Below are 17,444 nucleotides of genomic sequence, written 5' to 3' on the forward strand. Positions count from 1 at the left end.
ATAGGGATAGGATATTGTGACACATAAATAATGTTACACACAATGTTACGACCACATCTTAACCGTTGATTTCTGTCAATCAACGGTTATTATTTATTGCGAATTAATAATTAATTAATGAGTTTGATTTAAAAAATGACAACCGTTGATTGACGGAAATCAACGGTTAAGATGTGGTTGTAACATTGTGCGTAACATTATTTGTGTGTCACAATATCCTATCCCATATATATATATATATATATATATATATAATGAGAATTTTTTTTATCATTTTAAAGGACACAAGGTTGTTTCCTTGTATCAATTATAATTATGTATTACGGGTAGAACACATATATAATATTAAAATTATATTTTTCTCTCTCTTTAGAATTGTCTATTGACGTAAAAAGTGAAAAAAATACAACTTTAATAATATAGTTATATACTACCCATATTACATAATTATAATTGCTAAAAGGACACAACCTTATATATTCTTTAAAAGAATACACACTCAACCTATATATATATATATATATATATAGGAAAAAATGTTTATCCTTTTAAATGACACAATTTATATCATTTCACTCTCACAAAGAAGTGGGACCCACACATTTATTTTTTTTGTCAACTCTCTCCTCCTTTATCTATCTCTTTCTCTCTCTTAAAATGACACAACTTTACATCTTTTAAAATAACAAACACTTTACCCATATATATAATACATGACTAGTATCATTGGTATTAAATTCTCTCTCTCTCTCTCTGTGTTAATTCCTTTATTTTCGCGGCTTCACCTAAAGTAAATATCATCTTGTGGTTACCAACTTGAAATTTTAAATTATTATCCTTGGGAATGCGAAATAATATAAGGAGTGAGAAGCGTTTAGGAGTGGTGGTGCAATGCTACTATTTAGCGCTAGAGCTCTTTTTTTAAAACACAAAAAGTAAAATGATCTCCCAAAGGTTCTGTAACATGAAAGTAGTTCAAAAATAAAATTTAAACAAAGAATTACTTAAAACTAATTAAAATTTACAAAGCCAATTTAAGTTTGAACACAGTTCTAATTAAATCAACATTTTACTTGCCAAGCGTAGTAATATTTTCAAATGATTTTATTACCTATATGTTTGCAACATTATAACTTATTGCATGTGAGATGTGAATAATAATAAAAAAATGAAATTTATATAAAGTTTATAAGAATAATCTTTTCTTTTCATTTACCTTAAATATTCAAATTTTTAAAAGTTGAGGGTATTAGTAAATGTTTACCTAAAATATAAAAAAAATGGTTAAACTAATGATCCAGATTCTAAAGTTTAATGCAAGTTCCATTACTTTCGGTTAAAAATTAATATATATATATATATATATATATATATATATATATATTGATGGAATGCCGAAACAATGCAAGTCTTTTGCATGCAGGCTTCATCCTATGTTCTTGTGATGGGAACTTCTATTTAAACAAACTTTAATGTCACCTGAAAAACACCCCTAAAAATAAAAGAGCAAAATGGCTGAGAGGACAGAAAAAAAGAAGACCAAGTCATTTGAGAGTAGAAATAAAAAACAGCATTGCCACTTGTTAATATGGGAGTAAACTTTGGTATACCAAACTTCTAAACGCCCTTCTTTGATTAGTGTCAAGTTAATTTGGCTGGTCCCCATTTCACATTAACCATGGACCTCTAATCCGTTCACCCCAAGAAGAAAAAGGACTTGTTGCCTCAGAGCCTTTTGTTGGTCACAATTGGTTGCTTTTGCCTCTCTTCCCCGTTTGTAAAATTGATCATTATCCAGAGGAGGGTGAGAGGACAAAGGCAACCCCAAAATTTGGTCAGAGGAAGGAACACATACAAACTGTGTTAAGATCAAACCATCTATATAGTCTTTATGAGCTTTCTGTTACTGGATTCACCAAGTACAGAAGAGATCAATTAACAGAAAAGAAAATAAAGCAAAAAGAAAAGAAGTGTTAGGCGTTGCTCACTAAATCTGCAAAAAATGAACGACCTATTCTCAAGCTCCTTCAAAAAATACAGTGACTTGAAGGAGCAGGCCTACATTGATGATGTGGAGGCTGGGAAGGAAAGTGTCAATCTCGATAAATTCTTTGAAGATGTGGAGAATGTAAAAGAAGACATGAGACTAGTTGAGAAGCTCTATAGAAAATTGCAAGAGGCTAATGAAGAAAGCAAAATCGTCCACAATGCTAAAACCATGAAAGATCTTCGAGCAAGGATGGATAAAGATGTTGAGCAGGTCCTTAAACGTGTTAAAATCATTAAGGGCAAGCTTGAAGCTTTAGAGCGTTCCAATGCAGCTAACAGAAACATTCCAGGGTGTGGTCCAGGTTCTTCAGCTGATAGAACGAGAACTTCAGTGGTTGGTGGCTTGGGGAAGAAACTCAAGGACATGATGGATGATTTTCAAGGGTTAAGAGCAAGAATGCAACTGGAGTACAAGGAAACAGTGGAACGCAGGTATTTCACAATAACAGGAGAGAAGGCAGATGAAGAAACTATAGAGAATTTGATATCAAGTGGAGAAAGTGAAAATTTTCTTCAGAAAGCAATTCAAGAACAAGGGAGGGGTCAGATAATGGACACCATATCAGAAATTCAAGAAAGACATGATGCTGTTAAGGAAATAGAGAAAAACTTAATTGAGCTACATCAGGTTTTTTTGGACATGGCAGCTCTTGTTCAATCTCAAGGCCAACAACTCAACAACATAGAGTCTCATGTGGCTCATGCTAGTTCTTTTGTTAGACGAGGCACAGAGCAACTTCATGAAGCCAGAGAGCATCAAAAGAGCTCTAGGAAGTGGACCTGCTATGCCATAATTCTTGGTATTGTCCTTGTTGTTGTGCTCCTGTTTCCTCTCTTGTCATCAGTTTTACCTCACTTGTTACTATGAAGAAGCGGGAGATTGAATAATCTTTGAAGAGCATTTCAACCCCCAAAGCATAGTTAGATTTTGCATTCTGAAATGCACATGGTTCTACCTAGAACACATGGGCATGCTGCATGAGCAGCGGAAATGAGAATCTGATGACTGACACCCTTCAGATTTTGGCATTGCATATGCAGAAACATTCAAATGCTTTATCTGAAATTATCAAAGTAGTTGATCTTCCCGAAGCCAAGAAGTCATAGAACCAGGTTATTCTGAGTTTTTTGGATTCCCATAGAACTATAAGAGAACAATTCCAAACATGACAATGACAAAGTTGTAATCGCAAGTTGACACGAACTTTGTAATAGCAATTCTCTCGATCTATCTTTTTTTCTCTGTTATTCTCAGTTGTTCTTACCTGTTTACTTATGGTAGAAGAACTTGATATACAAATCCAGTATCATCATATAATGTTTCAAGATAAATCACATTTGCTATACTCATTTATATACGCGTGGACATGCATGGTGTATGGTATGCATAATTGTACAAATACAATATGTATGACATATTTTAAAAAGCAATATATAACGAGCATGATCAGGTATTATCAATGAAGTATCACAATTTTCTGGATCATCTTTTTTTTTCCTATTATTCTCGGTTGTTCTTACCCGTTTACTTATGGTAGAAGAACTTGATATACAAATCCAGTATCATCATATAATGTTTCAAGATAAATCACATTTGATGTACCCATTTATATCAGCTATGCCGCGTGATATAAATAACCAAATAACTTGATTATTTAAAATTAGTTTCCCAGTAATTTTATCTTTTTTTTTCCTATTATTCTCGGTTGTTCTTACCCGTTTACTTATGGTAGAAGAACTTGATATACAAATCCAGTATCATCATATAATGTTTCAAGATAAATCACATTTGATGTACCCATTTATATCAGCTATGCCGCGTGATATAAATAACCAAATAACTTGATTATTTAAAATTAGTTTCCCAGTAATTTTTTGTTGAGTTTTTGACGTCATAAAATGACCAAATAAGAGCTGTTTTAAAAACTATTATTGATAGTATTTTCTGAAACTGACCTCTATACATCATTTGAAACCACTTAATGACATTCCTATATTTTCTTCTTAGTAAAAACGAATTCATTTCTAGGTTACAAGATCCCATAAACAATATGAGATAATAAAGTAGGGATAGGATATTGTGACAACCAAATAATGTTGCTACTACATCTTAACCGTTGATTAACCCATTTCCAAAAGGAATAGATATAGGTATACCTGATCGCCGATTTTCCACCTGGAAACGTTTTTGCCAACGGATTCGATAGTTTCTGAACACTCAAATTTTTGTTAGAACAAAAATATATGCATATGATATATGGTTAGAAAATTATTATCTCATTAAACAAATTTTTTAAGATTTTCAAGATCAATTGCAAAAAATTTTAAACAAAATTTTATCATGAACTTTAGATTTTATATGTAAATTTAGAATTATTTTAATAATTAACAAAAATTGGGTCTTTTAATCATATATGTATAGCTTTGATATCAAATGAATAAAATAATTTTCAACCTATTAGTCAAACCCAAGAGAAAGAACGAGAAAATACTAATGTATGAAGGACTAATATAATTTTAGATATGTTAAAAACTATTGTTTAGTAATTTTGAATGCTTGTCAAAAATTATGAGACATGATAATGTAACAAGTTACTACCAATGTTACTACGAATCAATTTCACCGTTAGATCAATTATGTTCATCCAACGGTTATATTTATTTTCATTTTTGTATAGATATGATTCCCCATATTTAATGTGAAAACATTAAATATGAGAAATCATAACCATACAAAGTCAAAATAAATATAAAGTATCAAATATGGTGAATCATAATCATACAAAGATGAAAATAAATATAACTGCTGGTTCAACATAATCGATCTAACGGTGAAATTGACTGGTAGTAATATTAGCACTAACACTAATTGGTTGTTACAATGTCCTTCCCCAAATATTATATTATATTTTACATATTAGGTTTTAATTTTTTTATTAATTTCATTCATTTATTTGTTATTTTTTTTACGGGGAAGGTTATACTTACAACCTATTTTTGTTTATAACCATATCTTAACCGTTAATTTCCGTCAATCAATTATTATTATTTTTACAAATCAAACTCAATAATTAATATTTAATTTGCAATGAATGATAACCGTTAATTGACAGAAATCAACAATTAAAATATGGTTGTAAATCTTCTCTTTTTTATTGACTCTTATAATTTTAAATGTTTATTAAAAATTAAATTTTATAAATTCATATTGTCTTTTTAAATCTTATAAATTTTATTAAAATCCTTTAAAATTTAATATTAGGAAATGTTAATTATAAAAAAATCTTTTAAAAAAATCTTTAAAGTCTTTTTAGTTATAAATAGTATTTAAAATTAAAAGATTTTAAATAGAAATTCCAAAATAAAGGAGGAGAAATAAAGAAAGGATTATCCTTCTTCACTCGATCAAATAAAACCCTAAAATCTTAACTCCGATCCGTGGCCGACGAAGCCAAAGCCAAAGGCAACGCTGCTTTCTCTTCCGGCGACTTTGCGGCCGCCACCGTCACTTCTCCGACGCCATCGCTCTATCCCCTGAAACCTAAAAAGTTGTGTTTCCTTGCCCTTCCCCTCTACCCTCTCCATCTGTGTCCAGTTCGAATGGCAATTTCGCAGGAGCTATACCCATCGGAAGATGACCTCTTATACGAAGAAGAGATTCTCCGAAACCCATTCAGCCTGAAGCTATGGTGGCGCTATCTTATCGCTCGCTCAGAGTCTCCATTCAAGAAGCGTTTCGTCATTTACGAGCGTGCCCTCAAGGCACTCCCTGGAAGCTACAAGCTTTGGCACGCTTACCTTCGCGAACGCCTCGACCTCGTAAGGAACCTTCCCATCACTCACTCACTTTACGATACCTTAAACAATACCTTCGAACGTGCCCTCGTTACAATGCACAAGATGCCCAGGATTTGGATCATGTACCTACAAACCCTAACGGAGCAGAAATTGGTGACTCGCACCCGAAGAACCTTCGATAGGGCACTCTGTGCTCTTCCTGTCACCCAGCATGATCGCATTTGGGAACCCTACCTCGTCTTCGTCAGCCAAAAGGGTGTCCCCATCGACACTTCCCTTAGGGTATATCGCAGGTACTTGAAATACGACCCTTCCCACATTGAAGATTTTATTGAGTTTTTGCTTAATTCGAATCTCTGGCAAGAGGCTTCTGAAAGGTTGGCTTCAGTACTGAATGATGACCAATTTTATTCCATAAAGGGGAAAACCAAGCACAGGTTATGGTTGGAGCTGTGTGATCTGCTCACCAGGCATGCCAATGAAGTCTCTGGGTTAAATGTGGATGCCATTATTAGGGGTGGGATAAGGAAATTCACTGATGAGGTGGGTCGACTTTGGACTTCACTGGCAGAGTATTATATTAGGAGGGGTTTGCATGAGAAGGCAAGGGATGTGTTTGAGGAGGGTATGTCCACAGTCATCACCGTCAGGGATTTCAGCGTCATTTTTGATTCATACTCACAGTTTGAAGAGAGTATGCTTGCTTTTAAGATGGAGGAGATGGGTTTAAGTGATGAAGAAGATTATGGTGATGAAGAAAATGGCATTGAGGAGAATGAGGAGGAAGATGAAGATATTCGTTTCACAGGAAGACCGCTGGATGAGGACTTTGAGAAGAAACTATTACGCGGGTTTTGGTTGAATGACAAAAATGACATAGACTTAAGATTGGCTCGATTTGATTATCTTATGGAGAGGAGGCCAGAATTGGCTAATAGTGTGCTTCTGCGTCAAAATCCTCATAATGTGGAACAGTGGCATCGAAGGGTGAAGCTTTTTGATGGTAATCCTACTAAGCAGATACTGACTTACACTGAAGCAGTGAGGACGATTGATCCCATGAAGGCAGTGGGAAAGCCTCATACTTTATGGGTTGCTTTTGCTAAGCTGTATGAGCAGCACAAAGATCTTGCCAATGCTCGGGTCATATTTGACAAGGCAGTACAGGTTAACTACAAAACTGTGGATAATCTGGCTAGTATCTGGTGTGAGTGGGCAGAAATGGAGTTAAAACATAACAATTTCAAAGGAGCACTTGAGCTTATGAGACGGGCTACAGCAGAGCCTTCAGTTGAGGTGAAACGAAGAGGTAATCTTAGTTCACCTTGTTCACAATTTTCCCCAATATGCTATACTTTTAGTTCTTTAATATTATCATATTTGTTGAGGGAGGGCATGACATGAACTAACTTTGGATTTGTCTTATACTTTACTTTCAGTGGCTGCGGATGGGAATGAACCAGTTCAGATGAAACTGCATAAATCTTTGAGATTGTGGACCTTTTATGTTGATTTGGAGGAAAGCCTTGGTACTTTGGAGTCTACTCGGGCTGTTTATGAGCGGATATTGGATTTACGAATAGCCACACCACAAATAATCATCAATTATGCATACTTTCTGGAGGTATAGAGCAATTGTTGTGTTTTAGTACATCTCTTTTGTATTTTACTTCCACTGGTTTTGACTGATTGACAAATTGTTACATATATTTATGCAGGAACATAGATACTTTGAAGATGCTTTTAAAGTCTATGAAAGAGGTGTGAAGATATTTAAGTACCCGCATGTTAAAGATATATGGGTTACATATCTGTCTAAATTTGTAAAGAGATATGGAAAGACAAAATTGGAGAGAGCGAGAGAGCTATTTGAGAATGCGGTTCAAACGGTATGCACATTTCCCCCCTCAAATCTAAGTGTTCTTGAAGTATTATTTATTTATGAGTTTTACATTGGTGATCCCAGAGCATGATTAAGTTTAAACTTTAAAGTGTGTCAAATATCAACAAAGCTTATTCCTGAGGTATTTTTGAAAATGACCCATCATAAAATAGTCTGCTTGATGATCTCAGTTTTTTTTGTCTTTTGTATGGTTTATAATTTCCACTACTCAAGTTGAACCTATAAAATATTAATTAATTTTTCATGAAACATCAAATTTGGTGAGTCGATGTAGATTAATGCTGATATATTGATGTAACTCATGTAATGCAATTAAGCTTATATTATTACCTTATAAGGTTTAGGTGCAACTTTGAACATTATTGCCCTGCAAGTTGAAGTGTATATTTCAATTTTCTAATATCATAAGGCAACATGCTCTTTTAGGGTTTAAAGGTCACCTTCAACTTAAGATGGATGTTCTTACTGTTCATTAGCTGATCAAATAGGCTACAATAAAGTGGTTTCAATTGGAAGGAGATGAATACTTCTGGTTGATTTAAATGGTTTCAAACCGTGTTTTCACTTGTAATTAGAGGATTTGTCAATATATGCTGGATGTAGGTCTATATAAAGGACAGCAGAATTGAATTTCTGTTTGTGGTCTTGCATGTGTCTAATATAAAGAATTAGAGGTTTTGCATTAGGAAAAGTGAATTTCAATTTGGTGGTACCAGAAATTAACAAACAGAAAAATGAGCCTTACTAACAATTGAATTAACTGAATCAAATCACTGGTGTTAATATCATGGAAATTAAGATCTTACAAAGACAATTACCTCCTTACAATAACTATGAAATGACAGTAATCGGTGTATCCGATTTACAACTAAAAATAACAAAGAGATACAACGTAATTGACTAGAAAATAAACCCCATTACAAAGACAATTGTTTGTATTGTGTTGAAGTTTTGAAGTATGGAAAATGCGTCTAGTTTGTCAAAGATATATTAAGTATTTTTTAGTTATCTGCTTTATATGATGATATTTTATTTCCTAATATCGCTTTTGAATGCTGATAATGTTTTATAATACTAACCTAATCCTTCTTTGGGTCATGCTTGCCAAACAGGCCCCAGCTGATCAAGTGAAACCTCTTTATCTGCAATATGCTAAGCTGGAGGAGGATTATGGACTAGCAAAGCGGGCTATGAAGGTTTATGATCAAGCAACTAAGGCTGTTCCTAACAATGAGAAGTTAAGCATGTACGAAATATATATTGCTCGTGCAGCTGAGATATTTGGTGTTCCCAAAACAAGGGAGATCTATGAGCAGGCAATTGAATCTGGTCTTCCAGACAAGGATGTAAAAACTATGTGTTTGAAATATGCTGAGCTGGAAAAAAGCCTGGGAGAAATTGATCGGGCTCGAGGAATATATGTATTTGCCTCTCAGTTTGCAGATCCACGGTCTGATCCAGAATTTTGGAATAAGTGGCACGAGTTTGAAGTTCAGCATGGGAATGAAGATACCTTCAGAGAAATGCTTCGTATTAAGCGCAGTGTCTCTGCAAGCTACAGCCAGGTTATTTTAAATGTTTTCATTTTCATTTTCCCTGTCTGTAACCTTGATATTTTGCATTTATTCTAATCTTACTTGTATTGTTTTTCCAGACACATTTTATACTGCCTGAGTATATGATGCAGAAGGATCAAACTGTGAATCTTGATGAAGCCAAAGACAAATTGAAGCAGGCTGGGGTACCTGAGGATGAAATGGCCGCTTTAGAAAGGCAATTAGCCCCAGCAGCTAACAATATAGTGACAAAAGATAGAAAAGTTGGGTTTGTGAGTGCTGGAGTGGAATCACAGTCTGATGGAGGGATAAAAACTAGCATAAATCACGAAGATATCGAGTTACCAGAAGAAAGTGACTCTGATGATGATGATGATAAGGTTGAAATTGCACAAAAAGATGTCCCTTCTGCTGTTTTTGGTGGTTTAATTAGAAACAGAGACGAGAATGAAAACAACGAAGAAGCGGATGGTGCGAAAGATAAGGATAATGAGAATCGGCTTGGTGCCCTTGAGAGAATAAAGAGGCTAAAACGAAATTAAATTTTGGGTGAGATTATTCGGGATGAAATTTTGATAACAGTGAAGTTAGTTTTATGGTTTTGTATTATGTACGTGTCAATCTAACTAGAGTTTTTAACTGCATTTAAGACGTGTTGATCTTGCAGTAAACTCTAGTTCTTATGTTGTATTCCTTTTCAAATCATATAATTTTCAGCTTAGAGCTACCAAAGTACCAGGAAAATTGTTGTCTCCGGGTCAAAGAACCACAGCATACTATTGACAAGTTATCTGAACTAATACGAGCAACAACATGCTATTGACAAGTTATCTGAACTAATATAAGCAATAGAAAGAAGCATACACAAATTTATCTTGGACAGATAAGAAAACTACTACTGTACAGAAATTCGAAACAATGGATCGTGGTGGAGGAGCCGCTCCAATTTGATACCAGGTTGAAATTTGCTTCCCAAACGCATGGAACTTTAATTTTTTTTTGTTTAATAGTTGAAATAAATGGAACAACAGATTAAAAAAAATAAAAATTGATTAGCTTCTTGAGAGTTGTTGGTCTAGTGATGTCCACACTAAATTCAAGGATTTGATCTGTTTAAAATGTAATTGGTTCAATTTCTCAAAGTTGCAATTTATGGGAAGGGTGAGGCTCAAACTTGAAAACAAATCAGTGTGGACATTAAGGCTTCAGCCACTGAATGATTTCTATCAAAATAAAGGGATAAATAATAGTTATCTTATAGGAAAAATAATTTGGTCATCCTAAGATATGACAAAACAAAATCACTGATCAAAGTGTCTCATTCCATTTTTTTTATTTTTATTTTTTGTTTTTTACTGTAGCATGATAGGAATTTTCTTCTTGTAACATGACAAAATAAAAATCCATATTTGATCAGCTTCTCAAACGGTTGCTTAAAAAAAGATAAAGTTATGATTTTGTTGGGCTTCTCTGTTTGTTTACTTCATTGCTCAAGATGTTCGTTTGGGTTTAATAACCCAATTTTGTGATGATTTTTCTCTGGTTTGGTCTCGAGAAGTCTCTTATATAAATTATAAACATATGCCATTTGGAAACCATTTTATCGTGAACTGATTGCTTGGTAATCTGCTAAAAAAGAAATTGAATTTTTGAAGTTCGGGAACGGATTCCAAAGATATCGTGGCAGCAGGAAGTGAGTATTGCTCGTGAATTTGGATCTTTTCGTATTATTTGATCACTATCATTCATTTAAAAATTATGTACTTTTTTCTCTCTTATGTTATCATCAATAAATATTTATCATTAAATAACATGATCATTTTTCATATAAAAAGATCCAAACCCATTGCTCATAGTGAGGTGCTACAAGCCTACATGTGAGTAATTAGTGCGGTCCTACTTCAAGCAAGAAAAACTCCGTAATAAACAATATTACACACAAGTCCAGCTTAAACAGGTACCTAGAATCTGTTCAAAACCTAGCCAAGTGCTAGTATATTCTGTAAGCTAATTAAAGAATTATTCATTTATGTTTCATTTACTTACTTGGTAAATTAAAAGGAATTATTTTTCTTATCCGGAAATCATAATTTTCGGAAATATAATAAAAAAATGAGTTTCTCTTATCAAAATATTATTTACTAAGCCAAAATATTCACAGAAATATTGAGTTAATTTTCTTGATATTATGTTTGGTTGATTGTAAAATATTGCTGATAATGAGGATTGAGGTTAATCATGTCATAAAAAATTATCAAATATTCCCATCATATATGATTTTCAAAATAACATCCATTTGGTGATATTTTAAGATAAAATTTTTCTTTATAAACATGAATACCGAGAATTCGACTTTTCCAAGAATTTTTTTACAATACTCGTACCAAACATAGGTAAATCGAATTTTCAATCTCACTTTTTTAGGATTTTAAAATTTTGCCTTCTACCAAACACCTCATATATAAATATATATGAATTAATGTACTAATATATATATTTCGATCTCTATTTATACATTTTTATCTCGCTCTTTTGTTGTTTCGTTCCATTTGGGGTTGATTTTACTCCTTTGAGACGTTGTAGACTTTTAGATACGTTCACAATTGAGTAGAACCTGGTTCTCCTATATTCGAAATTTCCAACTTCGTTTTTCTTCTCACATTGATTTTATACTTTTTTTTATTAGTTTTTGAGGTGGACTTTGACGTTGATTTTTAGTTGGGATAGCTAATTTAGGGGCCAAATGTTAATTTTTTCAATTAATGTGAAGATATCATCAAAGTAGTTTTTCTCGTTTAAATTTTAATCTGGTCGGGTATAATTAGATTCAAGTTTCTCATACCCTGCATACTCAGATAAGCTACAATGGAAAAAAGAAGAGGAATGTATCAATTCGTTTAATAATGTATTATTTGTATTTGTTAGTTAATATTATAAACTTTAAGAAGCATCAAAATTCCAAAAACAATTTATGTATCTTGGTTATACTGGTGCTCCGATTTATCACAAATATAGTATTAGAGTAATATAACTTTATTATTATTTCTATTCTAAAAGAAGAAACTATATAATGTCTTTTTGCCAATTCAAGAAAGAGATAATATATGTAAATAACAAATCTTTAGCTTTATTCCATAAATTAATGAATCAGAGAGTTCTATTGTTTGCACATGAAAGATTCGTGTAGTCTGATCACAAACGTACGTGTTTAACATTGTCAAATTGATTTAACTATTTAATTATTTACAGTTAATTTCTCGCTAAGATGGTAGAGAATAGTCAATTAATCATAACATGATAGTTTAAACTTTAAAGACATTATTAACCGTAAGTGATTAAATTAGTTCAACAATAAGTTAATCAGCAGTCTATTAATAAATCTGTAATTTTTATTTTTATTTTAGCATATCAATCATTTTCCAATACGTTATGGGTTGCTTTATTTTAAAATTATGAAATGAAGTTAGAAGCACTTTTAAGGCTGATTACTTATCATTAGTCAGCGGGTGGCCAGTGAAATCATGTACATAACAAGAGACATGCTTAAAAAACTGAACAAATCATAAGAAAGAAAACTAATAAAATGTCAAATTCTACATCACATACGTCCATTCTTGCTATTAATCAGAGAACAATAATATCCTTAAGTTCCCTCCCCATATATAAGATTTTGTGTGTGTATTTCTTTCCTTATATATATATGATGAACTTGAACCACATTTTTCATATGTGGACCATAGAAAAAAATAAAAAAAATAAAAAAGTGATCATGACTATGACTCTTAACTCAACCATAAACTTATACGGCAAAGACTATATACGCTACTCTACACTTTTTGAAATATCTGCATTTATTTTCTTTCTGGCAAATATATATATATATATATTCCTAGAAAATAGGTTTCCAAAACTATATACCCTATGTACCTCAGTCGGTCATCTCATTCATCTGCATGAGCCGATTTAAGGATTTTTGTCTTTCCAACCTCATATCGTGGTTGAACTTTTTTATGAACGCTTCCACGCGCCGATTCAACTCGTCTTGACTAAGCGACGGCTCTTTCCTCAGCAGCTTCCCACCAGACACAGGCACAGACACAGACACTTCAGCCTGATTGGTCCGATCATTGAACGTCTCAGATTTCTCCACAGTCACAGGAGTTGACTCCAGTGGGCCCGTGCTGCCGCGGTTTTGCCACGTGTTACACTTTTTCATGTGTCTCCTTAACGGCATTGGTCGACCTTCCGTTATAGTCTTCCACGTGTTCTCAAACGTCTCGTGCCGTTTCGGCCTTGCCACCCTCAACGCCCTTCCACCTACATACAATTAAACGTCATAAACTACATGCAAATTTCCAAAACGACAACGACAGTGCTTCACACTAAACTACTCTTCACTTCTTCTTTTTTAATTTTTTTAATTATTATTAATAATAATTAAGATGAAAAAAGAGAGAGAGAGAGAATTTGATTGATACCTTCAGTATTCGATTTGAGGGTTTTCCGGTGACCGAACTTAGCAGAAATGAGAGGTTTCTCCGTCGGCGATGGATATTCCGGTGGAAACTCCGTCGAGTCCATCCTCATAAGCGGCATTCCTGGATCGATTGCTTTCTCCTCCTCCTCTTGTTCTTCGACCAGCACGGGCTTCACCTTCCGAACCCGCGTCGACGGTGGAGATGTCATCTTATAAGCAGGGAGGGGCGGGGGAGTTGTCTCCGGTCGGTGGTACATGGAGGAGGCGACGATGGAGATGATGATGGTGTTGATAATGATGTAGAGGTAAAGAGGCTTCAAACACGTGAGGAAGAAGCTCCAGAGGAGAGAGAGTTGGGTGGTAGCGAATGGAATAGAGACCTTAATTCCCAACGCCATGAAAAGAAGGACGGCGGAGATAAGGAGAACTTTCGGAGAAAGCATGTTTGCCGGAAAAGTGGTTGAGCTTTATGGAGTGAGTTATAGTGAGACTGAGGAAGTTGAAAATCAAAATGGAATTTATAGAGTGGGGTTATAGGTACGCGGATCATTATGGAATCTGAGCCGTTGGATTGGATATACGGTTCCGATTTTGGTCTGTGAGGTGTTTAGAAAGTAATAAAATATTATTATTTAATATTAAACATTTGGGGATGCGGAGTATAAGTACGGGGATCATGGTGGAATCTTTTTTTCCGTAAATATCGATAAAGTTTTTAATGGATGGATTTTGAGATTTTCCATTAAACGTGGACAAACAAGACCATTTTATTCTGTGTAATCATTCAAGTTATTGATGTGGAGGCACTCACCAGTGAGACACTCCAACGTATCGATCTATCTTAATCTTAATCATGGCAATTGATCGGTAGTAAAAAAGAAAAATTGTAAAAGGGTGAATTGTTTTTCTTCGGTTGTCACTTTTTTTAATTAAAATTTGGAAAAAAATATGTGATTTTAAAGAATATAATATTATGTAATGAGAAAAAAAGATAGATAAAATAAAGAGTGGACAAAAAATATATATATTTATAGGTCCCACATTTTTATAAAAGTGAAATGATACAAATTGTATCATTTAAAGTACAAACATTTTTCTTATAAAATGTTTGTGTTTTGTTTGAAAGATAAAAACACTAATCATATCAGTCTGGTTACTTACCTAAAATTTAAGGCCTGCACGATAACGTTTTTAATTTTTTTTTCTTTTAGAAAAATATATATTATATATACATAGTATTTGGTTATTTTTCCATGATAAATTTAAGAGCAAACACTATAAATTTAAGAAATACTTTTTCCACTAACCTACTATTTATTAAATGCATATATTATAGAATGTGCTATCAGTATTAAATATATACTATTTATTAAATATATATTTTTCTCATTAGTAATACAAATAAATTATATTATCAAACTTTTTTTGTCTCCAAAAATAGGGAGATCAGAATGATTAATGTCATACCCTTAATAATAGGATTTTATACGACCAACAACGCAGTGCAAGATCAACTAAAAAAAAAAAATGCAGCGCAAGATGATAAATTCTGACAAGTAAAGGATGGTTTATGATTATGAGAAGAGTGACTATGAATTATGATAATTATATCCTACTATTGATGTGAATCAAAATTCTTTTTTTTTTAAATAAAAAAATACATATTTCTTTATATTATACAAGAGGAACGTTTTATATTGGTTATGTGGGTTTTGTAGAATTGTTGCTATTGTACAGAATCCAACGGTGTGATTAAAAAGCCTTTTTTCTTTTTAGTAAAGTATTTATCAAAAATAAAAAAAAATAAAAAAATAAAAGGTCCTTTTTTTTTGTAAATAATAGAAGGAATTTGTTAATCTCATGTAGCATAAGATGACTTATCACATGTTATAGAAACAAATTATGTGGGTTCCATTATTTTTAAAAAAATCAAATAAATAAATAAATAATGACACGACTTTTAATGTTTCACTAGCATAAGAGAGTTCTCTTCTTCAACGTAAGATAATTTAAACCCATAATAGAAAGTCCTTTTAGTTTGTGTGTGGTTCTGGATTCCCCTGCGCATGTGGCTTACAGGTGACAACTTACTAACAATATGTCCGAGTTGCTTACCAAAAAATAGAAATGTGTGCGAAATATTTGTACGTTTTTTATTATTTGGATTTCTTTATTTAATTTAATTTAATTCTTTATTTATTACATGCATTTGCCTTTTTTATTACCTATACTTTATACTTACTATACCTTTATTATATACTTTCTTTGAAAAATTATTATTCATTATCTTAAATTTGTTAAAACGTACCTATTTTTTATTTTTGATTAACTACAACTTAACACCGTCAAGTATTTTTAAAATCAAAAAGTTATTTATTATTTACTATTAAATACTTATATATTTTGTCAAAATATATAATATAATGAATTTTTCTTACAAAATGAAGTTATCTTTTTGACATAAATTGAAAAGATACTTAAAAAATCTTAGAATAAGATATTATTTACATTTTTAATGATTCCACTCATATAAATAGGACATGTTATATATATATATATATATATATATATATATATATATATATATATATATTAATTTTAAAAATATAAATTTTTCTCTTTTTATTTTATTTTTTAAATTATTCACCTCAATAACTTAAAGGCTGTAAGAGTATTACACTTTTTTTATAGGTTTAAATTTTTTTATTGATTTAATTATTTTCTGTCCATCATTGCAAACCATAATCTTGTTTAAAAATATCAAAATGAGACCAAATTGATAGTGAGTATATCTTTTATGTATTAAAATAGAATTTTACACAAAATTTAATTAAACTTGTGTGTTTGTTTGCATGTATTTATAAATTTTGTATTTTAAAATTAAGTGCTAGCTTGTGGCAATAGGGATATCACTACCTCCGAGTCCATTTATTATTAGTTTGTTTTTATCAACATTGTCTCTAAAAATCTTGATTTCGTATTTCTTACTGTCAGTCATGACTCATGAGAGGTCTCTTCAAATGGTAACTTATTTTTAATGAGTTTTTTTTTGGGATAATAGGTTTTAAAAGATTTACATGATGAATGATTAGACATTAGAATTAAGGGATAAATTATTCTACCTACTATTTTTTGTGCCTACCTCCCTCTAACACCTTAGATCAGAATCTCAAGAAGAGAGAGAAAGATAAATGTTAATTAAAATTCTGATCTAACGGTGTTGAAGGGTGATAAGCAAAAAAAATAGTAGATAAAATAACTTATCCCTAGAATTAAATATTAACGTTATAATATTTTTTTTTTTATAATATAAATACATATAATATATACACACACAAAAAGATTTCATAACAAAGGAGTAACAAAGTGGGTGACCGCTACAAGTGGTCGTCCGCTTTGTTAATTCTTATGTGTGTATTTATTTTTTATAATTAAGAAATTACATTCCGCTTGTTACGGAAATATCATCATCAGATAATAAAGTGCATTAGTTATGATGATATTAAAAAATTCATAATAGATGAAGTTAGGAAGAAATCAACTGCGTCTATATCATGCAATTAACTCACTATATAATTTTTTGGGTACACACTTTCTTTCTCGATCTGGCTTAAACTTTTAAGATTTTCTAACGAAATTAATTAGACGTGGACGGTCATGA

At 32.3% G+C, this 17,444-nt stretch overlaps 3 protein-coding genes across 3 annotated transcripts; 2 read left to right on the plus strand and 1 right to left on the minus strand.

Moving 5' to 3' along the window:
• The first annotated feature begins 2,002 nt into the window (after positions 1-2,002).
• Positions 2,003-2,917, plus strand: LOC133306712 (syntaxin-124-like). The gene has a single exon (XM_061507076.1). The coding sequence runs from the start codon at positions 2,003-2,005 to the stop codon at positions 2,915-2,917; it is 915 nt and encodes a 304-aa protein (XP_061363060.1).
• Positions 2,918-5,464: 2,547 nt separating this feature from the next.
• LOC133306698 (uncharacterized) lies at positions 5,465-10,072 on the plus strand. The gene is made up of 5 exons (XM_061507059.1): positions 5,465-7,156; positions 7,287-7,471; positions 7,566-7,736; positions 8,863-9,315; positions 9,405-10,072. The coding sequence occupies exons 1-5, from the start codon at positions 5,650-5,652 to the stop codon at positions 9,846-9,848; spliced, it is 2,760 nt and encodes a 919-aa protein (XP_061363043.1). The 5' UTR covers positions 5,465-5,649; the 3' UTR covers positions 9,849-10,072.
• Positions 10,073-12,814: 2,742 nt separating this feature from the next.
• LOC133306709 (uncharacterized) lies at positions 12,815-14,261 on the minus strand. Its single transcript, XM_061507073.1, has 2 exons — positions 13,785-14,261; positions 12,815-13,623 (listed from the first exon to the last, which is right to left on the minus strand). The coding sequence occupies exons 1-2, from the start codon at positions 14,224-14,226 to the stop codon at positions 13,235-13,237; spliced, it is 831 nt and encodes a 276-aa protein (XP_061363057.1). The 5' UTR covers positions 14,227-14,261; the 3' UTR covers positions 12,815-13,234.
• Positions 14,262-17,444: the final 3,183 nt, after the last annotated feature.

The sequence above is a fragment of the Gastrolobium bilobum genome, unplaced genomic scaffold (genome assembly GCF_033153095.1).
Source record: "Gastrolobium bilobum isolate Gb01-03AN ecotype WA unplaced genomic scaffold, APGP_CSIRO_Gbil_v1 utg4375, whole genome shotgun sequence".
NCBI lineage: Eukaryota > Viridiplantae > Streptophyta > Magnoliopsida > Fabales > Fabaceae > Gastrolobium > Gastrolobium bilobum.

Bases quoted from the DNA above. Each gene is read 5' to 3' on its own strand.
- LOC133306709 (XM_061507073.1), bottom strand. From the start codon at position 14,226: ATGCTTTCTCCGAAAGTTCTCCTTATCTCCGCCGTCCTTCTTTTCATG. The intron at 13,624-13,784 runs GTATCAATCAAA...AATTGTATGTAG, and splicing joins CCTCAAATCGAATACTGAAG to GTGGAAGGGCGTTGAGGGTG.
- LOC133306698 (XM_061507059.1), top strand. From the start codon at position 5,650: ATGGCAATTTCGCAGGAGCTATACCCATCGGAAGATGACCTCTTATAC. The intron at 7,157-7,286 runs GTAATCTTAGTT...CTTTACTTTCAG, and splicing joins AGTTGAGGTGAAACGAAGAG to TGGCTGCGGATGGGAATGAA. The intron at 7,472-7,565 runs GTATAGAGCAAT...ATATTTATGCAG, and splicing joins ATTATGCATACTTTCTGGAG to GAACATAGATACTTTGAAGA.
- LOC133306712 (XM_061507076.1), top strand. From the start codon at position 2,003: ATGAACGACCTATTCTCAAGCTCCTTCAAAAAATACAGTGACTTGAAG.